The sequence below is a fragment of the Stylophora pistillata genome, chromosome 11, assembly GCF_964205215.1.
Source record: "Stylophora pistillata chromosome 11, jaStyPist1.2, whole genome shotgun sequence".
NCBI classification, from domain to species: Eukaryota; Metazoa; Cnidaria; class Anthozoa; order Scleractinia; family Pocilloporidae; genus Stylophora; species Stylophora pistillata.
Genome location: NC_142529.1, coordinates 27,710,816 through 27,729,526, shown reverse-complemented (window position 1 = coordinate 27,729,526; position 18,711 = coordinate 27,710,816). Strand labels below are relative to the sequence as shown.

General features: G+C 37.7%; 1 protein-coding gene across 1 annotated transcript; it reads right to left on the bottom strand.

Annotated features, from left to right (window-relative positions):
• Window positions 1-5,320: 5,320 nt before the first annotated feature.
• On the bottom strand, window positions 5,321-17,321 carry LOC148720958 (melanocortin receptor 4-like). Its single transcript, XM_088739492.1, has 2 exons — window positions 16,496-17,321; window positions 5,321-7,039 (listed from the first exon to the last, which is right to left on the bottom strand). The coding sequence occupies exons 1-2, from the start codon at window positions 17,319-17,321 to the stop codon at window positions 6,918-6,920; spliced, it is 948 nt and encodes a 315-aa protein (XP_088595618.1). The 3' UTR covers window positions 5,321-6,917.
• Between the last annotated feature and the right edge of the window lie 1,390 nt (window positions 17,322-18,711).

Here is an 18,711-nt window from a genome sequence, read left to right as displayed (position 1 = left end):
GACAAAAACACTACGAAAGGAAAGAGCCAGCAAAGAACAAGAAAGGCAGATATAGTTAGAATTAAGAGCCTGCAACAATTTGTCAATAAGTAATTTATTACAAAAGATTAATTTGGTAGCTACGACCTGCAACATATTAAATATTGCTCATTAATGATTATTTTATAGACAAAAATGAGTATAAAGGCTATATGGTTAAAGTATCTAACATAGAGTAACTTATTTATTTTCAGCCAGTCTTCTCGCCACTTCTTGTATTCTGCGTTTCGCGGCGCCGGTAGCTTCCAGATTCCAATTCCTTTACTTCTCCTTCACGTTCCACAGCCAAATACTCAACAATTTTCACCTGGACTTATGTCCACTGACTTGATTAATGTTTTTAGCTATATTTTGAAGGTAAGATTTCGCTCGATCACGGAGAAAATCCACAAACTTAAACGCTACGTGACTGTCGAAACAAGCCCGCGGCGCCATTTTGGATTTATGTGTGCAGGATCATTGTCACGTGACCTCGATAAAATCGAACAATAACCTATCCGACTGAAGTTTTTTCTGCGTTTCCTAACCAGTCCCCTCTACTAACTATGGACAAGCACTTTGCTGTCCATGGAGTTTGATCCTCTCCTAGTTATACTTATATCAATATGCTTCAAGGCTGAGTCACGATTATTATTTGAGAACGCTCGTTGGATACGGTTATTGTTGCTCGAGGTTTGCCGATAGAAAATACGACAAGTCCTTAAACGGGTTTACAATTTGAGCTGCACTTCATTTTTACTACTGGTTCTGTGTTGCGTAAAGTGATAACATCTTAAAATCAATTTCCGGGGTGAGATTCTGCAATACCGGTCAGCGGTCGGTATGAGAGTCGGACGTGTTTTAGCTCGCTCTCTCCTATATCTTTTATTTTCGACCTTTTGGGGCGTTAGTGTGTCGTCCAACATTGCAATATGCCCGCCGATATTTAGTGTCACTTCTTTTGGGACTGTTGGCGAGTTTTTACGCTGTACTGAAGTCCCACTTTCGAACTATGTTTTAGTCAAGTCAAGTTCGACGAGCGGCCATCTTGGTTTGCTACACAAGCGTAGGAAGCATTTCTTCCTTCGTAAAATTAGCTATTACAACAACTCATCTGCCTCTTTCCAACTGAACAACTTATTGTTATGTGGGGATATTCATCCAAATCCTGGTTATGGCTGTACTTCGGCACACGACAACATTACTCGTGCTGGAAGAAAACCGCCCACGTGGAAGCATCCGTGTGGAGTTTGCTCCAATTCTGTTCGCTTTAACCAAAAAGGAATTCTTTGTGATGGCTGTTGTAAATGGCACCATATCAAGTGTATCAACTTGGATATTAGAACATATATTGATTTGGGATCCTCAGATGAAACTTGGTACTGTTCCGATTGTACTTTTCCATTTAATTTCACCGATTCGTTCTTCGAGGAATCTACTATGGAAGATACCAATGGCAGTCTACAGTCATCACTTTCAGGTTCTACTGACGGTGTGCGAAATATTTTTCCCAAAGCTTTATTCTTAAATGCCAGAAGTATACGGAACAAAGTTTTTGACCTACAAGCATTGCTATTTATGGATTCGTTTGATGTTGTTGTCATAGTTGAGACATGGCTGGATAGTAACTATCAGGACTTTGAACTTAAGCTTGAAGGCTATAATATTTTTCGGAAGGACAGATGTAATAGGCGGGGTGGTGGAGTGCTTATAGCTATCAAGAATCATATTTCTTGTATTCGCAGGACTGACCTGGAGGTTAATTTAGAGATGATAGCTCTTGAAATTCGTCCAAATCCTACTATTTGTGTACTCCTTTCTGCATTTTATAGACCACCGGACGCAGATGAGTTATTTTTGTCACAATTCAGAGAGTTTTTGGATAAATATTCAGGAACTGGTCTTTCAAATCTTGTTGTAACTGGGGACTTTAATTTTCCACACATTGACTGGAATCTTGGATGCCCTATAAAGTAAGACCCTGGAATTAAGGATTTTTGTAGTATTTTGGATGATTTCTATTTGGTACAAAAGAACCTACATGCAACTCGAGATCTAAGAAATCCTGGACCTTCTGGCAATATTTTGGATCTGGTCCTAACCAATAATGACATCTTGGTTGAAGATGTAGCGGTGCATCCGCATGCATTTGACTCAGACCATCATCCCCTTACCTTCAAGTTTCGTACTGAGATGAGAAGGCCTAATAACATTCAGCGTAAGGTATTTTGTTACAAAAAGGCTGATTTTAAAGGTTTGCAGGAGACCTTACAATCTATTCCCTGGAATCTAGTTACATGCGATAACTGTATCGATACAGGTCTGTTAAAGTTTCAGGATCTTCTGTTTTCTGCTGTCAATCAACATATACCCCGGATAACACTCAAGCGTCGCTCTAGGCCTCCTTGGATTTGCAATGATATAATGAAACTAATTAGGAAGAAGAGGAAATTATGGAAGCAAGTTAAATCTAATGGTTCACCCGACATATTCTTAAAATTCAAGGAGCTGAGAAAGAAAACAAAGAGACTTATTAATACAAGTTACTACAATTATCTTCAATCTCTGTCTGGAAAACTTCAGGACAACCCTAAACATTTCTGGAAATTTTACTCCGTTAAATCTAAAACTAAGAGAATTCCAGATACTGTAATTTATGATAATGTTTGTTCTACAGATGCGTCTTCCAAGGCGGAACTTTTTAATAAGTTCTTCCACTCAATTTATTCAAAGGATTCAGCTGATGTTAGCTGTCCGACTACAGATGTTGTGAATCCAAATTTGTTACTGAACGTTACAACTACACCATTTGAAGTGCAGGGAATTCTAAGTAGGCTCGACATCAATAAATCACCCGGTGTGGATAATATACCATCAAGAATTCTACAAATCTGTGCGAAGGAATTGTCGGTTCCCTTGTCGCACTTGTTTAACTTATCCCTAAGCTCAGGAGTCATGCCCACCTTGTGGAAATCCGCTAACATCACTCCTATACATAAGAACAATGATAAGGAATTCGTGGAAAATTACAGATCAATTTCCCTGTTACCTATTCCAGCTAAATGTTTAGAGCGTCTTGTGCATACTGCTGTTTACGCGCATATTTCGCCTTATTTATCTGAGTGGCAGCATGGATTTGTGAAGGGGAAATCTTGTGGGTCACAATTGGTTCTCACTCATTATCAGTGGGTCACAGCTTTGGATGAGGGACGACAGGTGGATGTTGCTTTCCTGGACTTCTCCAAGGCTTTCGACAGAGTGAATCATTCAATTTTACTGCGGAAGCTCTGTAATTTCGGAATTTCTGGCTCCCTACTACAGTGGTGTGAGAGTTACTTGAGTAATCGTTGGCAAAGAACTGTGTTGGATGGCGTCTCCTCCACTTGGTTAGAAGTTCCGTCCGGTGTCCCACAGGGCTCCATTCTGGGGCCGCTATTTTTTGTAGTTTTTGTGAATGACTTGCCCGATGTTGTTCTCCCTGGAAATACCATTGCGCTTTTTGCTGATGATTGTAAAACTTCAAGAGTCATTGATGATGTTAGTGATCAATTCTGTTTTCAACGGGACCTGGATAATCTTCATCATTGGAGTATTCGCAATGCCATGGCTTTTAATGTCAAAAAGTGCAAAGTTATGAGATTAACAAAGAAAAGGCAACCTTTAGTCTCTAATTATTCCTTGGACAATTCTCTCTTGGAAGAAGTTAGAGAATTCAAAGACTTGGGAGTTACAACTACTGACAATTTTATCTGGAACTCGCACATTGATATTATTGTGTCGAAAGCAAACAAAATGTTAGGGCTAATTAAAAGGACTTGTAGAGGTCTGGATGATACTACGACTCTGAGAACTCTTTACTGCGCGTTAGTTCGATCGAATGTTGAATACTGCTCTGCTGTATGGTCACCCTACACCAAAAGGAACATAGAAAAAGTTGAAAAAGTACAAAGAAGAGCAACCAAGTTCATTTTAAAGACTGAGGACAATTATGAGACTCGTTTAAAGAAGCTAAATTTGATGTCACTAGAAAATAGGAGATTTCTAGCTGATGTTACTTTTTTATATAAAGCTCTCAATGGAATAAGTAACATCAATATCGATTCATACGTAGATTTTTATTCTAATGCGGATCATTATTCATTTAGGAAATACGATGATTTATCTCTTAAGAAGAAATATGCAAGAACAAATCCACTTAAATATAGTTTTTTTCGCAGGATAGTTGACTCCTGGAATCTTTTGCCCTACGATACTCGTAAGGCAGCAAGTGTTGATGTTTTCAAGCGGGGAGTCAAGAAGTGTTTACTGGATCGTGCATTAAATTAGTTATTATTGTTGAACTATTGATTTTATTTTGATTTTATACTTCACTTTGTAACTTATTTTAGTAGATATTCATTGGTGATCTGTTCTTTATGGGGTCCTGGACTCCTTTACAGATTATCCGAATGGCTATTTATATTAGTTTTGTTGTTATGTATTACTATTAATGCCATTAAATTGTAATAAATAAATAAAATAAATAAATAAAAATAAAAACTTCCATTACCGGTAATTATCGCGGAACTTTTTAATAGTTAATGGTGTACGGTATTAAGGAATTAAATGAACATCTTTGTAGCTATTTTCGGGTCTTTTGGAGCAGAAAGCAAATAATAAATTTCCCAAAGAATCGTTCGTAATAGCGAAAAAAAAAATGTACTAACTGACTCCAATGAGAAAAAAATTTTGACATTTTTTTAGACAAACAGATGACGGTTACATTGTTAGATAAGTTAATCCAGTTTGGAGATTTTTAAGGAAATTTTGTAAAGAAAAAATCATTTCAAGTACTGATGGTGCTGCAAGTTCAGGTAAGACAACATATGTCTTGCCTGAATCAAAGCCGAAAAACTGGAGATGGCTCTTCATTGGACTGGATTGTCAGAAGAACGTGACCAAAATCTGACACGAGGTGGAACGCAGCATATATTTTATTACCAGTCACGTTCCCCTTCGCTAATTGATGGATTACAACAGTAATCAATTAATTTTGTTTGTCTGCAGTCAACATTCGCCTCTCCCTCATAGCTTTTCTTGGCAGCTCTCTTATCCTAAGTGCCGTTCGCAAGGAATCTTCCTTTTATTGTTTGCACGTTAGGGGGGGAAGATAGTTTGCACAAACTCGCTAAGCGAAGCGTCCCTGGAGGATGATAATAGCTTTTTCTTAGTGTACCACTGCCTTACTGATGAACTGATAAATTATGGTGACCAGTAATATAACAGAAGGTGAGAGTGAATTTGGTTGAAGTTATTTATTGAGCAAGTTGTTCCTTATATCTTTTAAAGAAAGCGAACGGAAACACTAGAACCACGTTTTAAAATGTTTTTCAAGCGACGGCACTCGCCATAAATACAACAGTACATAAAAGAAACGAAGCTATGCATTCATGCATGGTAAAGGAAAGCTAACCATACTTTTAGCTGGGTTTTGCCCTCTTGTCTAACTTTCTTGTTAACGTTAATAAAGTCTGGTCTTAAGGTTGTGGTGAAGAATATCTTATTGAAGAATTTGTTTCTTGACGGTAAAACAATTTTGATTCCTTCTTTCTAAAATAAAGCAGTTGACGTTACCGTCATATTGCGATACGAGCCGGTCAAAACTAATGAGGAAGTAAGAAACTTGAATTTGTTCAGCTTAATTGGAAAAATTACCGGCCTTTACTTTGCTTTTAACTCACAAATTGTCTCCGTTTATTTGATAATGTAAATACAAGGCACATCAATGAACGCTGAAAATAATTGGTCTGTTTCCCATTTAAAAGGTTTTCGCGCCGGAATTTTTAATGACTAAACGCTGGTGACAAGGGTGATGACCAAAGCAGGGTTCCATCACGTACATCTCAGAAGGAAAACAGACATGTCTTTTGACAGGGTAAGCAGTTCATATAAGGGTACAGGGTACTGCTTACAGGGTAAGCAGTTCATATAAGGAGTCTTTAAGAAAAGGGAACTCTAATGAGGAAGATTTTTAGGTAAAACAGTAACCAATTTATTTGTCTACTGTCAACATTCGCCACTCCCTCATAGCTTTTCTAAGCAGTTCTCTTATCCTAAGTGCCGTTCACATGGAATCTTCCTTTTATCCGCAAAGGATACCTGGAGTTTTTTTATGTTTAAGGCGAACGGCCAGGCTCCCGCGAGGGCGGTGCAACTTTAACATACGCAGGCAACGGAACCATCTCTATATATTCATAAGCATTACAAAAATTTTTCTGATAACAAGACAATTTCGAGACTAAATGTCAACCAACGCAACTCGTTTGGTAATATGGCGTCAATAACAAGTCGCTTCCTTTAAATTAGGAAAGGAACTTTGAAATTAAAAGATCCCTCAAACTACTATTTGAAGTTTTACCCAATACTTTTATATTTCTAAAAGAAGATTAATCATGAAAGTAAAATGCATGCATATCTTTCTTCAATTATACCTTACTGTATTCATGATCATTGGTGGCTAGCTAACACGAACAACAGTCTTGCAAAGATATGGTTAGTGTTTCCATTGCCTTCTTTCAGCTATTTGCATGGTGTACACAACAAGCCATTTTATTATCATGATTACTCGATTAGACGTGAGATCCTCACAGAGCTTTGCGCGACAGAAATCAAAAGTATTGTTCGATGATTGACATAAATCAGCCTAAAAAATATAAATTAACGGGGGAAATATTTATAACATAAAAAACAAGAATTAACGGGGAAAATATTTACAACAGACTGTGTACATGCCTCAAGCAGCAGTATTATTTGAGCTTTCGATTTCTTCCTATCCAATAACATATTTGACGGGCGTTTTCATGCAACAACTGTGTAATCACTTTCAGCTTCGAAAGTACTCTTTATAAGTTGAGGAGGACCTAACTCCATGGACAGCAAAGTGCTTGTCTAATTGTCTGCTTCACTGCTTGTCTTACTTCACTTATCTTCCAGCAGTAAAGGAACGGGTTTAAAGTCGAGTTAAAGAAAACTAAGGCAATTGCTACTTCCAATATTACTACTAGGTCTGATGAATATGTTTTACTGCAAACGGCTACAACTGTCAGTATAAAGGTTGGTGCATAACAAACTACAAATGCTAACTGCACCCACAATGCACTGTACACTGCCTTTTTGTATCGCACAATGTTCTGGGTATTTGATTGGCTCCGCTGTTGTTGGACATGATCTTGTACTTGAGCCTGATGACGACTGAGACCCCGAAAAATTTTTATATACGAGGCGACTGAAATAACAAGGCAAGATGGTATTAATATAGAGAAGTACAGAATGGGTATACGGTAATCTAATGTGTAGCATAAAGCAGCGACAGTACATTCAATCCAAAAGCTAGCTATAATGATGTATGTGCGTTTCAAAGTTACAATTTGTTTGTATCTCAGCCCCAACAGCAGGGCGAGAAGTCTGTCCACGCTTATGGCCGTCATCGTCATCAAAGACACTCCACATAATGTATAGCCTGTGAGGGAGGCGGCGTCATATGCGTATCGACAAAGATTCCATTGTTCGTGAGTCACAGAAAGCCATAAACTAGCAACGAGAGGCTGGGTAACAAGACCAACCAACAGATCAGTTGCTGCCAGACAACGATACAAGAGTTTGGACGGCGGATGAAGGGATGACTCTTTGTGAAGGGCAACGAGGATAAGAGAATTGCCAAGAAATGCTGTGATGGAGAGGAGAATGTGGACTGTTAGGAAAGAAATTTTTGATTCTTGTTGAACTAGTGAGGGGGAACAATACAGTTCTTGAGATTTCTTGGTCTGTGTTCCACCTTCAGTGAAATTTGTCGACATTCTTCTGTTTTCTCGTCTCCTTTTTCTTGGACTGAGGTTATCTGGGATTGCAACGAGAAATATTTCATCTAAACAGCTACAAAACATCACTTCCTACTTAGTAATTATGTAACCTCCTTATAATTGTTTATTCGTTTGAAAAACGTCTGAGAAAGAAAAATAAAGAAGATTCAAGCTAAGGATGTCCAACCCATGTCAATCAGTTCAGGTTTTCGAATGCATATAGTGATTTCAAATTAATCGGTATGGACACCTCTGGACGCAGATACAAACCTATTTTAGAATATTTGAATTCAACTGTGTAATTTATAACCTTTTGTGGCTCTTCCACCTCCGTTTCGTCTCCGACGAAACTAGGGCAAAACAAAAGAACAAAGAATTGCTGCCGTTTCTTTCTTTTACATTTTCTATTTGTTCTTCTCCTTTCGCCAACAAATTGTAAGTGATTATCTTAGATATGACATAAAAATTTAGCCTATTGAACTTGTCAATTACACCAGGTATGAAATAACAATAAGGGGCAATTGTAGAGACATCTTTTAATATTTCTCCTCCCATTGCACAGTGCGACAAACAGACCCTCTTTACTTGGATCAACTTAAGTTGATAGGAATCTTATTAAGTGCCATATTGTTTGTGTGGTAAGTTGACACTAATAATTATCAGACTCGGCAAGCTGAAAATGGAAAAAGTTCTCAACTTAATGTTAAACCAACGTGGAATCGAAATTTGTTTAATTCTTTATTCCAAATAGCGACCTCAGCTAAACTACTAAGCAATTATATGTGGACGGCTCTCAACTGTTTATATCAATCAATTACCAAAGCTGAATTTAAATACGAATTAGCACTTAAGTCAAATCCCTTGGTAAGCACAAAACACGTCAGCTATAATACTGTTTGAAAATGCAATATGAATAAGGGAACTTTCTTTGATATGCTGTTATTTTCTGCTAGGGCCGATAATAAAGTAAAAATATTCTTTGTGTATTGTACTCAATTCTGAACTACAAAAAAGCTTGAAAAGAGAGTGGAAATATTGGAGTAGTTAACCTCTCGACAGCGGTAGACCTATAATTAGTATAATTTGGTATTTTATTTCAAAGTATTTTGTATTTAAATGATTTGGACGATTTTTTATTATCCATTGATTAAAGTATAACTAAAGGTAAAGATCAAGTAGCCTTGAGTTTCCTCCTCCTCACATAAAGATAAGAGAGTAGATGATCTAAAAGAGACTGTTTGGGGCTGCGTCGGTGGGAGTAACGAAATAATTTGGATATCTCAACAAAGTTGAAATGGTAAATTGGCCACCGTAACGATTACAAAAGCTGACGTTTCGAGCGTTAGCCCTTCGTCGGAGCGAATAGAGGAATTGTGGGTTGTGCGTGCTTTTAAAGGCAGAAAGCACGCACAACCCACAATTCCTCTATTCGCTCCGACGAAGGGCTAACGCTCGAAATGTCAGCTTTTGCAATCGTTACGGTAGCCAATTTACCATTTCAACTTTGTTGATATATCCAAATTATTTCGTTACCCCCACCGACGCAGCTCCAAACAGTTTCTTTAGAAACTATCAGCTTTTATTCATTTCTATAATTAGTATAACTTAGGAACAACTAGAAAATAAACCGAATTAGCGACCTGCTGGAGTAGAGGAACCCTTTGAATTAATGAACTTTTAAAGCTGATAATATTCCTCATTCGAATTCCCTTTTCGGCCGTAACATGTAGTTTCAGGATATTGATCGATCTGAAAGTGAAGAAATTTCCAAACAACCGGTTAAAGTCAATTCTATTTTATACCCATTATTTAAAGTGCACCTAAACCTAAAAATTTTTTCGCTTAAAGAAATAAGCGTATTTTTTGGAGTATTTCTGTGCAAAAATTTTTTTATTTGCTCAATCTTCAATTTTCTGTGCCCAGTCAAAATACGGAAAATCGGCCGCCATCCTGCCCCACGACCGAGTTTAAAGAGGAATGGCTCTAGCGGGTAATGTGGCGTCAAATCGAGAACACGGAAGTCTGCATTTCACACATTTTCACTTGTTTGGGAAGGTTGTAGTCGATATTGTCCGAAAATAGGCCGACTAAGTGTGTTGTAGGAGGATGTAGCAACATGCGAAATTTGCAAGAAGGTATCGCGCTTCATACATTCCTCATACAACACACCTAGTCGGCATATTTCGAACAATATCGACGACAACCTTCCCAAACAAGTGAAAATGTGTCAAATGCAGACTTTCGTGTTCTCGATTTGACGCCACATTACCCGCTAGAGCCATTCCTCTTTAAACTCGGTCGTAGGGCAAGATGGCGGCCGATTTTCCGTATTTTGACTGAGCACAGAAAATTAAAGATTTGAGCAAATTAAAAAATTTTTGCACAGAAATACTCCAAAAAATACGCTTATTTCATTAAGCGTAAAAAAAAATTTCTGGGTTTAGGTGCACTTTAAAGTACCGGTGGGTATATACACAAGCAACGAAACCACTCTGCATATTCAAAAGCATTACGGACATTTTTCTGATGACAAAACAAGCTCGAGACTAAAGGTGAACCAATACAACTCGATAAGAAGTACCTCGAAACACTCTCACAAACTACTCTTCGAAGTTTTATCCAATACTTTTATATTGCTAAAAGAAGATTAATTAAACATGTATGCTTATCTTTCTTCAAATATGCCTTGTCGTATTCTTGATCATTGGTAGCTAATTCTCTGTAAATTCTACCTTACTTTTAGTTTTCTTCGTTGAAAAAGGCTTTCTAGTTTACACAACAAGCCATTTTGTGTTAATGATTACCCGATTAGAAGCGAGAACCCCAGAGGGCTTTGCGTCACGTAAATCAACGTAAGGAAACATAAACTAAGGAAAATATTCACAACGTAACAAAACATAAATTAAAGAGTAAAATATTCACAACAGACTATGTAAAAACCTTGAACAACAATATTTCTGATAACATACTTGACGTGACTTCATCACTCTCAGCATTGAGAGCACGAATAAAAATACAACTCGAGAAAGATCTAACTCCGCGCCGTGGACAGCAAAGTGCTTGTCTGATTGTCTGCCTCACTGCTTGTCTTACTTCACTGATCTTTCAGCAGTAAAGAAATGGATTTAACGTCGAGTTAATGTAAACGAAGAAAACTGCTACTTCCCTAATGACCACGCCCACCAACGACTACTGAAGCCCTACTTCCTTAGGAAAGTTCACGATTAGAATTCCCCACCAGCGTTTACGCAGTTAAAATGCGTCGGAAGTTCTTTTTTGTGTCAGAAAACGCCCTAAACCTGCGAGATACCTTAGTTAAGAAATAAACTATAGGGTAGATATGGAGACATCTGTCATTAAATTTTTCATTGGCTGGATCCTTATCAAGTGTTCATATCATTTTTTAGGAGTCAGTTGAAATTTGAATCATTGCGGCCTTAGCAAGCAAAATAAACTATTTAAGCTGGCGATTGCACTCAGTCTCGGAAAAGTTGAATTTTTTGACAATTTCCGAACTCATCAAACTATTTAAATTCAAATTTTCGTAACAGCTACGAACTTGTTTTAAAATATTTGAATTTACCTGAGTATTTCAGTAATTGCGCTTTCGAGCTTTTCTCTCTCGGCTATGTTTCTGACTAGTACTTGAAACGAAATAGTTAACAAAAACATCGATTACGCCAGTAAACCATTTTCTGTTTCTACAATTTGTTTTTCTATTCTCTGGTTTTTCTCCTCCTTTCGCCGGCGAACTCACCAGTAGTGATTACCCCGGATAATGACAAGCCAAAGGAAGTCTAGTAGGCCCTAGATCCGATTTGTTCACAATCAGACGAGTGAAATACCTTCGTGTTAGGTAAACTTTTATGTAAAAGGAAAGTTATTGAATTTTCTTCCTGTGATTCTCTACAGTGATGAGCGATTCTCGTTTGGTAATTTTGACAGTTATATTCCATTATTGAAATAAACACGACTATTTATTGATCGAGGTGGTAAATAAAAGCCCGGGTTAGGTTGTCAAAATTTATTACTGACTTGAAGAACAATTTATTACTTACTACTTTTTACCATTATTATCATAACTTATAAACCTTTGGTTTTGGTAAGCTCCGACTTTAGCAACACTTAGCCACCTTTCAAGCTCGACTGTAAAATTACTGCATGCTTCATATTATGCACTGAAGAACGAATCAGTTCAGAAGCGCGAACAAAAGATGGTGTATTGTATTCAAGGTCATCCCTTCTTGGATTGCGAAACGCAATTGAAAGATACCTCAACAACCCGCCATTTAACAGGATAATTTCTATTTCAAAAGGTACAGATTTCCAAGTGTCAAACAAGCTCTTCCGGAGTCAAATAAAGCGAAACAAGCGCGAGAACAAAGGAAACACAGTACACGAAACACAAACCTCCAATTCAAGTACCTGACCACCGAAACTTGCAGTCGTCAAATCCAGTCTGGGGAGACAATCCTTGGGGTCTTGTACGGAATATCTGGCTTCATATAACCTTGTACTGGTGTCGTTGAGGACGCGAAGGTGTACTACAGTTGACGAAGCAAAGCTTCCAGTTCTTGTTAGACGACAACGGACGGGAATACGTGTCAATGACCCATGACGAGGCTACTAGCCGCTTCTTACGGGCTTTACTACAGAACAGAGCATAGTTAAGGCTTCTCTATTTGTTAAATTTAACGAGTGTTTTCATACAATAATTGTGTAATCACTTTCAGCTTTAAAAGTATTATATATGAGTCGAGGAAGACCTAACTCCATAGACAGCAAAGTGCTTGTCTGATTGTCTGCTTCACTGCTTGTCTTACTTCACTTATCTCATCGCAATAAAGGAATGGGTTTAAAGTCGAGTTAAAGTAAACTAAGACACCTCCTGCTCCCCTTAATACTACTAAGTGGGATGAATATGTTTTACTGTCAGCGATTACAATTGCCACTATAAAGGATGGTGCATAGCAAACTACCAATGCTATCTGCACCCACAGTGCACTGAACACTGCTTTTTTGGCTCGGCTGTTGTTCAACAAGATCTTGTAATTGCGGCCTGGTGATAACTGAGACCCCGAAAAATCTTCATACACCAGGCGACTAAAATAACAAGGCAAGATGGCATAACTATATGGCCATAAGAAATGAGTATAGGCAATCTGATGTGTAGCATAAAGCAGTGACATTAGATACAATCCAAAAGGTAGCTACAATGATATATGTGCGTTTCAAAGTTACAATTTATCTGGCACCCGCCCAAACAGCAGGGCGACACGTCTGTCTACGCTTATGGCCGTTATCGTCATCAAAGACACTCCACATAATGCACGGCTTGTGAGGAAGGTGGCGTCAAATGCGTATCGACAGAGATTCCATTGTTCGTGAACCAGAGGCACCCAAACAGTAGCATCGAGAGTGGGTGCCTCAGGGATGAGATAGCAACAACAGGAATCAATAGAGACATCAGTATTCAGTATTCAGTATATCAGTATTTTAACAGTGCGAAAGATACCCAACTCTTTTAAGATATTCGAATTGATTTACCTCTAAATAGCTTGATAAATTTGGATAAAGGCTGATAGTTTCTAAAGAAACTGTCAGGAGCTGCGCCAAACCTGCATGTCTACTATAGGCCTTACTTAACACTGATTTAAGATGTATCAAACGCTGCTGTCATAACTTTACTATTGCATAAAAAAACCTCTCTCTTCTGAAGCGAAATGTCTCAAACAATGTAGATAGTACGCGTAAATATGAATAATTTCTTCCTTTGTTTATATTTTGCTTCCGAAAATCAATTTCGAGCGAGCGATCGAGCATGAAAAGAGAAATAATAACTTACCGTTTTCTGAAAAGGAGATTTTAAATGAAATTCTACCCAACACTACCACATTTCTTGAAGTTGAGAGGCAGTATTTAGGCTAGAAAATATTCTTCAGCGTTTCGTGACTTCACAAACAGTTGTTTTGTTTTTTTTTTCTTAATGTCTTTTTGTAATTGCATCTGAAGACAGATATTGTTACCTTGACAGCACCTGCTAGGTCACGATCACGTAAAGCTGACTTTGTTTAATTACACTTACCCAGAAACTTGAATATTCGACGTGAAACGTTATTAAGTCGGAAACTATTTGAACGCAGACTTCGTAAATGACAGCCCGTTACCGGCTTTTTTTCTTCGCGCCTCACATCCGACCAAAATTGGAAACGGAGACAATCACTCGACAGGTAGGAAATACCACATAAACAAATTAATGCTTTGGGCCATTCCACTTATTTTCCTTCAAAACTCAACCATGCCCTCCCATCAAGCTATTAAAATTATTTAGGATTATCCCTCTAACAAATCATTCAGTCACGTGTATGAGGGCGTGATGGCACTTTTGTCATTATTTCCTCAATTTGACAGTACTTGGGATGAGGTAAAAGCTTGCTTGTTACATGTACACAAGCTTTCATGCATGCGGCAGGTGCTTGTACCCTAAAATTCTTCCTGTGCCGTAGAATCTTCACAAACATTCTGTTTTAATAACAAAATCAAGAAGCTAGAGTCGCTCTCGGCTATCGCCTCGCGCGACTCTTACACTTCTTACGTGCTTAGCAACCTCCCGCGTGCATCATAACTCAATAGTGTACGCTGTGGTGTTTACCATTTGTTAAATATGTGCGCTTCAAAGCTACGATATGTTTGTATTTCAGCTCCAACAGCAAGGTAAGAGGTCTGTCCACGCTTAGCTTATGGCCGTCATAGTCAATAAATACACCAAACATATGCTTGTTATGAAAGTTGCCTCTGATGTGTATCGACAAAAAACCCATCTTTCACGAACCACAGACATCCCATGCGTAGCAGCAAGAGACTGGCTAACAAGGTCAAACAACAGATCAGTCGTTGCCAGACAACGGTACAATATAACTTTATTGAAATGAAGAAAAAAAGGAGTATTTTTAGATGATAATGATGATGATGATGATGAACTTTATTCATGTGTCAATGTATTTAGCTGACGCTAATTGGGGACACAACGTAGATGAATAACGTAATTAATGATAAGAAATAAGCTATAGATTATATAACGTAAGGGATACAAATTACGCACGCGGAGCAACGTAGATGAATAACCTAATTAATTATAAGAAATAAGCTATAGATTATATCACGTAAGGTACAAATTACGCACGCGGAGCAATTGTTACCATTTATCAGTTCGGTAGGATCCTTACGTCTAATATGGAACTTAAACCTAGAGAGGCTACTAATTTCAGTGATTTTTTTTTACTTTGTTCCATAGAAATGGTCCAAGATATCTAAGAGAGTGTTTACCATACAATACAGAATTAAACCTAGGCATATAAACATTTTGATTTCTTAAATTATATTTACAAGACTTAGGACTATAAATGTCACAAATGAAATCAGGAACTAGCCTATATTTAACCTTATACATAAGTATAACTATATCTTGCAATCTCCTATTAAGAAGGGTAGGTAGTTTAGCACGATCTAATAAGCTCATTTACGTTTCTGAATGTGAACTATAGACTATCCTCAGTGCTCGCTCTTGAATTCTTTCAACTTTCCTTGCATCCGACGCCCTACAGAAATGCCATATGAGATATGGCATAATAGCAGTTTTATATAGTAATAGTTTAGTCTCCGTAGTAACCAAGTTTCTCAACCTGGCGAGAACGCCCACCTTTTGACTGGCCTTCTTGCATAATTCGCTAATATGTTTGCTAAAAATTAGATTTTCGTCGAAGTTCACGCCCTCGTGTAATGCCTAACTGCGTGCCTGCGGTATTCTGAACCGAAGATCTACATGTCATTATGCGCACTTCATCATTTTGCGATTGAGTGATTGTAATGTGATCGTTATTTCGATTCATTTTTTCTTTTATTCGTTATCTTGAAACGCTACACTCGGATTAAAGGTGAAAGCTACAAGAACCTTTTCATCATAATGGTCTCCTGTAGCAACGGCATTCTGATCTCGGTCGAAACCCGATCAAAATAAGAGAATAAATTTGATTTTCTCCGGCTGTAATTTCAGTAAATTTGTCTTTGGCTAAAGATTGTTACTTTAAAGACAACTCTATGAGAAACAGTGATAATCATGGTTAAGTTTGATTAAAAAAAAAAAAGTAAATTGATTTAAGGATTACTACATGATAAAAATGTTGAGCTCGCTTACCGGCTGCCTTGTAAACCGGCTCTTACAGCAAACTGCCTACTTTTTGAAGCTGAAAAGTCTCTCCTAAATCTTTATTTGACTAACGCTGTTTTTAAAAAGATAAGAAAAAAATCCCATCTCCTATCTACCTCTCAAGATCATGTTTCTATCCGTTTGCAATACGTTGTTTATCATCAGGAATGCCAACCAGAGACTTTCCTCTCCTTTAATACATTTAGTAAAATGAGTCTTTTTTACTCGACTTCTCTTTAGCTGTTCTCGATGGAACTGAAATAAGTACATTGAACTTTTCTATGCGCGACAACTGCTCGTGCAATCACATATTATTATTTCTAACTTCAGCATAGTGCTTCTCTAATAGTCTGTTTTACCGCTTGTCTTATTTCACTAATCTTCCAGCAGTAAAGAAACGGGTTTAATGTCGAGTTGAAGTAAACTAAGATACCTGCTGCTCCCCTTAATACCACTAAGTGTGATGAATATCTTTTACTTTCAGCGATTACAATTGCCACTATAAAGTATGGTGCATAACAAACAATTAATGCTAACTGCACCCAAAGTGCACTGTACACTGCCTTTTTGTATCGCGCCATATTCAGTGCATTTGGTTGGCTCGGCTGTTGTTGAACACGACCTTGCACTTCTGCCTGATGACGATTGAGAGTGTGGAAAATCTTTGTGTACGAGATGATTGTGATAACTAGGCAAGATGGTATAACTATATATTCATACCAATTCGTTATACTATGATATAAATTGATGAATAAAGCAGCGACAGTGGGTATAACCCACAGGGTAGCTGCAATGATGTATGTGCGTTTTAACGTTACAATTTGTCTGTATCTCATCCCCAACAACAGGGCGAGAAGTCTGTCCACGCTTATGGCCGTCATCGTCATCAAAGACGCTCCGCATAATGCATAGCTTGTTATGTGGTATGCGTCCATTGCGTATTGACAAAGACTCCAGTTTTCCTGAGCCAAGAATATCCAATAGGTAACATAGAGAGGCTCACTAACAAGACCAACCAAAAGGTCAGTTATGGCCAGACTACGATACAACAGTTTGGACGGCGGATGAAGGGAAGATTCCTTTCGAAGGGCAACAAGGATAAGGGAATTGCCAAGAAAAGCGGTCACCGAGAGGAGAATATGCACCACTGATAACGAAACTGATTCTTGTTGAAGCCCACCTACCAAAGAGGGGGAGCAATACTCTTCTTGAAATGTTTGAGTATGCGATCCACCTCCTTTAAAATCTTTTGTCCTCATTATACGTTTTTCCTTGAAGTTATCTAAAAATTGCAACAAGCAAAATTTTCTTTAGACCACTCCTACGAAAAAAAAACCCCTCTACGTTGCTTTAATTTTAAAACCTAGAATATTGACTTCAAAAACATAGTTACCAGATTTCAAATGTAGGTGAAAACTGTCTGTTTGATTAAGATACATGTCACATTTTATCCGATCGCATCGCTGTGTTTTGCATTTATTGTCACCCGTGAGAGGAACCAGTTTCTGCGTAACTAGCAGCTTATTAGATCTCTTCTAATTTCTCTGGACTTTTTCGCCATAAGTTACATTTTACTTAAAAATCTTTATTAAAAAGAACAGAACGTAACCATAAGTAATATCAATAATTGTAAGTCTTGAATGGTGCGATCTTTTCGGTTGTTGTTGTTGTTTTTTTTTTTTTCTATATGAAAGAGTGCGACGAACGTTCTGCACCTGGAAAGCTTCTCCGCAAATTGTCTTCATATGAAAAAAACAAGAAGTTTTATTCCCAAATAAAGGTGTTTGCCAAACCTGCATGTCTAGTGCAGATCTCACTTAGTATTTAAGACATACCAGGCATTTTTGGCACTGGTGTCAAAATTTGACTATGGCATAAGCAAAAACTCTCTCTTCTGAAGCAAAATGTCTCAAACAATGCAGATAGTACGCGTAAATATAAAATATTTCTTCCTTTGTTTATAGCTTGCTTCCGAAAATCAATTTCTAGCGAGCGACCGAGCATGAAAAGAAAAATAATAACTTACCGTTTTCTGAAAAGGAGATTTTAAATGAAATTCTGCCTAAGACCACTACATTTGTTGAAGTCGAGAGACAATATTTAGGCTAGAAAATATTCTCCAGCATTTCATAAACAATTGTTGTTTTTTTTTTTTTTTTTAATGCCTTTTTGCAATTGAATCTGAAGAGAGATATTTTTTCCTTGACAGCACCTGCCAGGCCACGATCACGTAAACCTCACTCTGTTTAATTACACTTACCCAGAAACGTCCTCAGCAACGTTCACTCATGTATTAAATAATGCTTATTCTGTTACAAGAGATACCAATTTCTTCCCAGTAGCTTTAAATATCACCATTTATGAATTTCAACAGGTAATGCTATGTCATATTATCCCGTCTATAAACTCTAAAAGATCCCTCCATAGATCCACTGAATATCTTTATTTTGCAGCATCATGAACGATAGAAATATTCTTTCCCGCAAGGAAGATTATCTTGCAATTTATCTTTCATAATTGGTGAGGCAGGGATCTTTATCACCTAAAATTGTTCTGCGTCAAAACTACGTGTCTATCCCACTGGTTAACTTTAATTTTCGAATGAATTTGCACTACCAGGTAGAAATATAAAACTTTGTGCTTTTATGA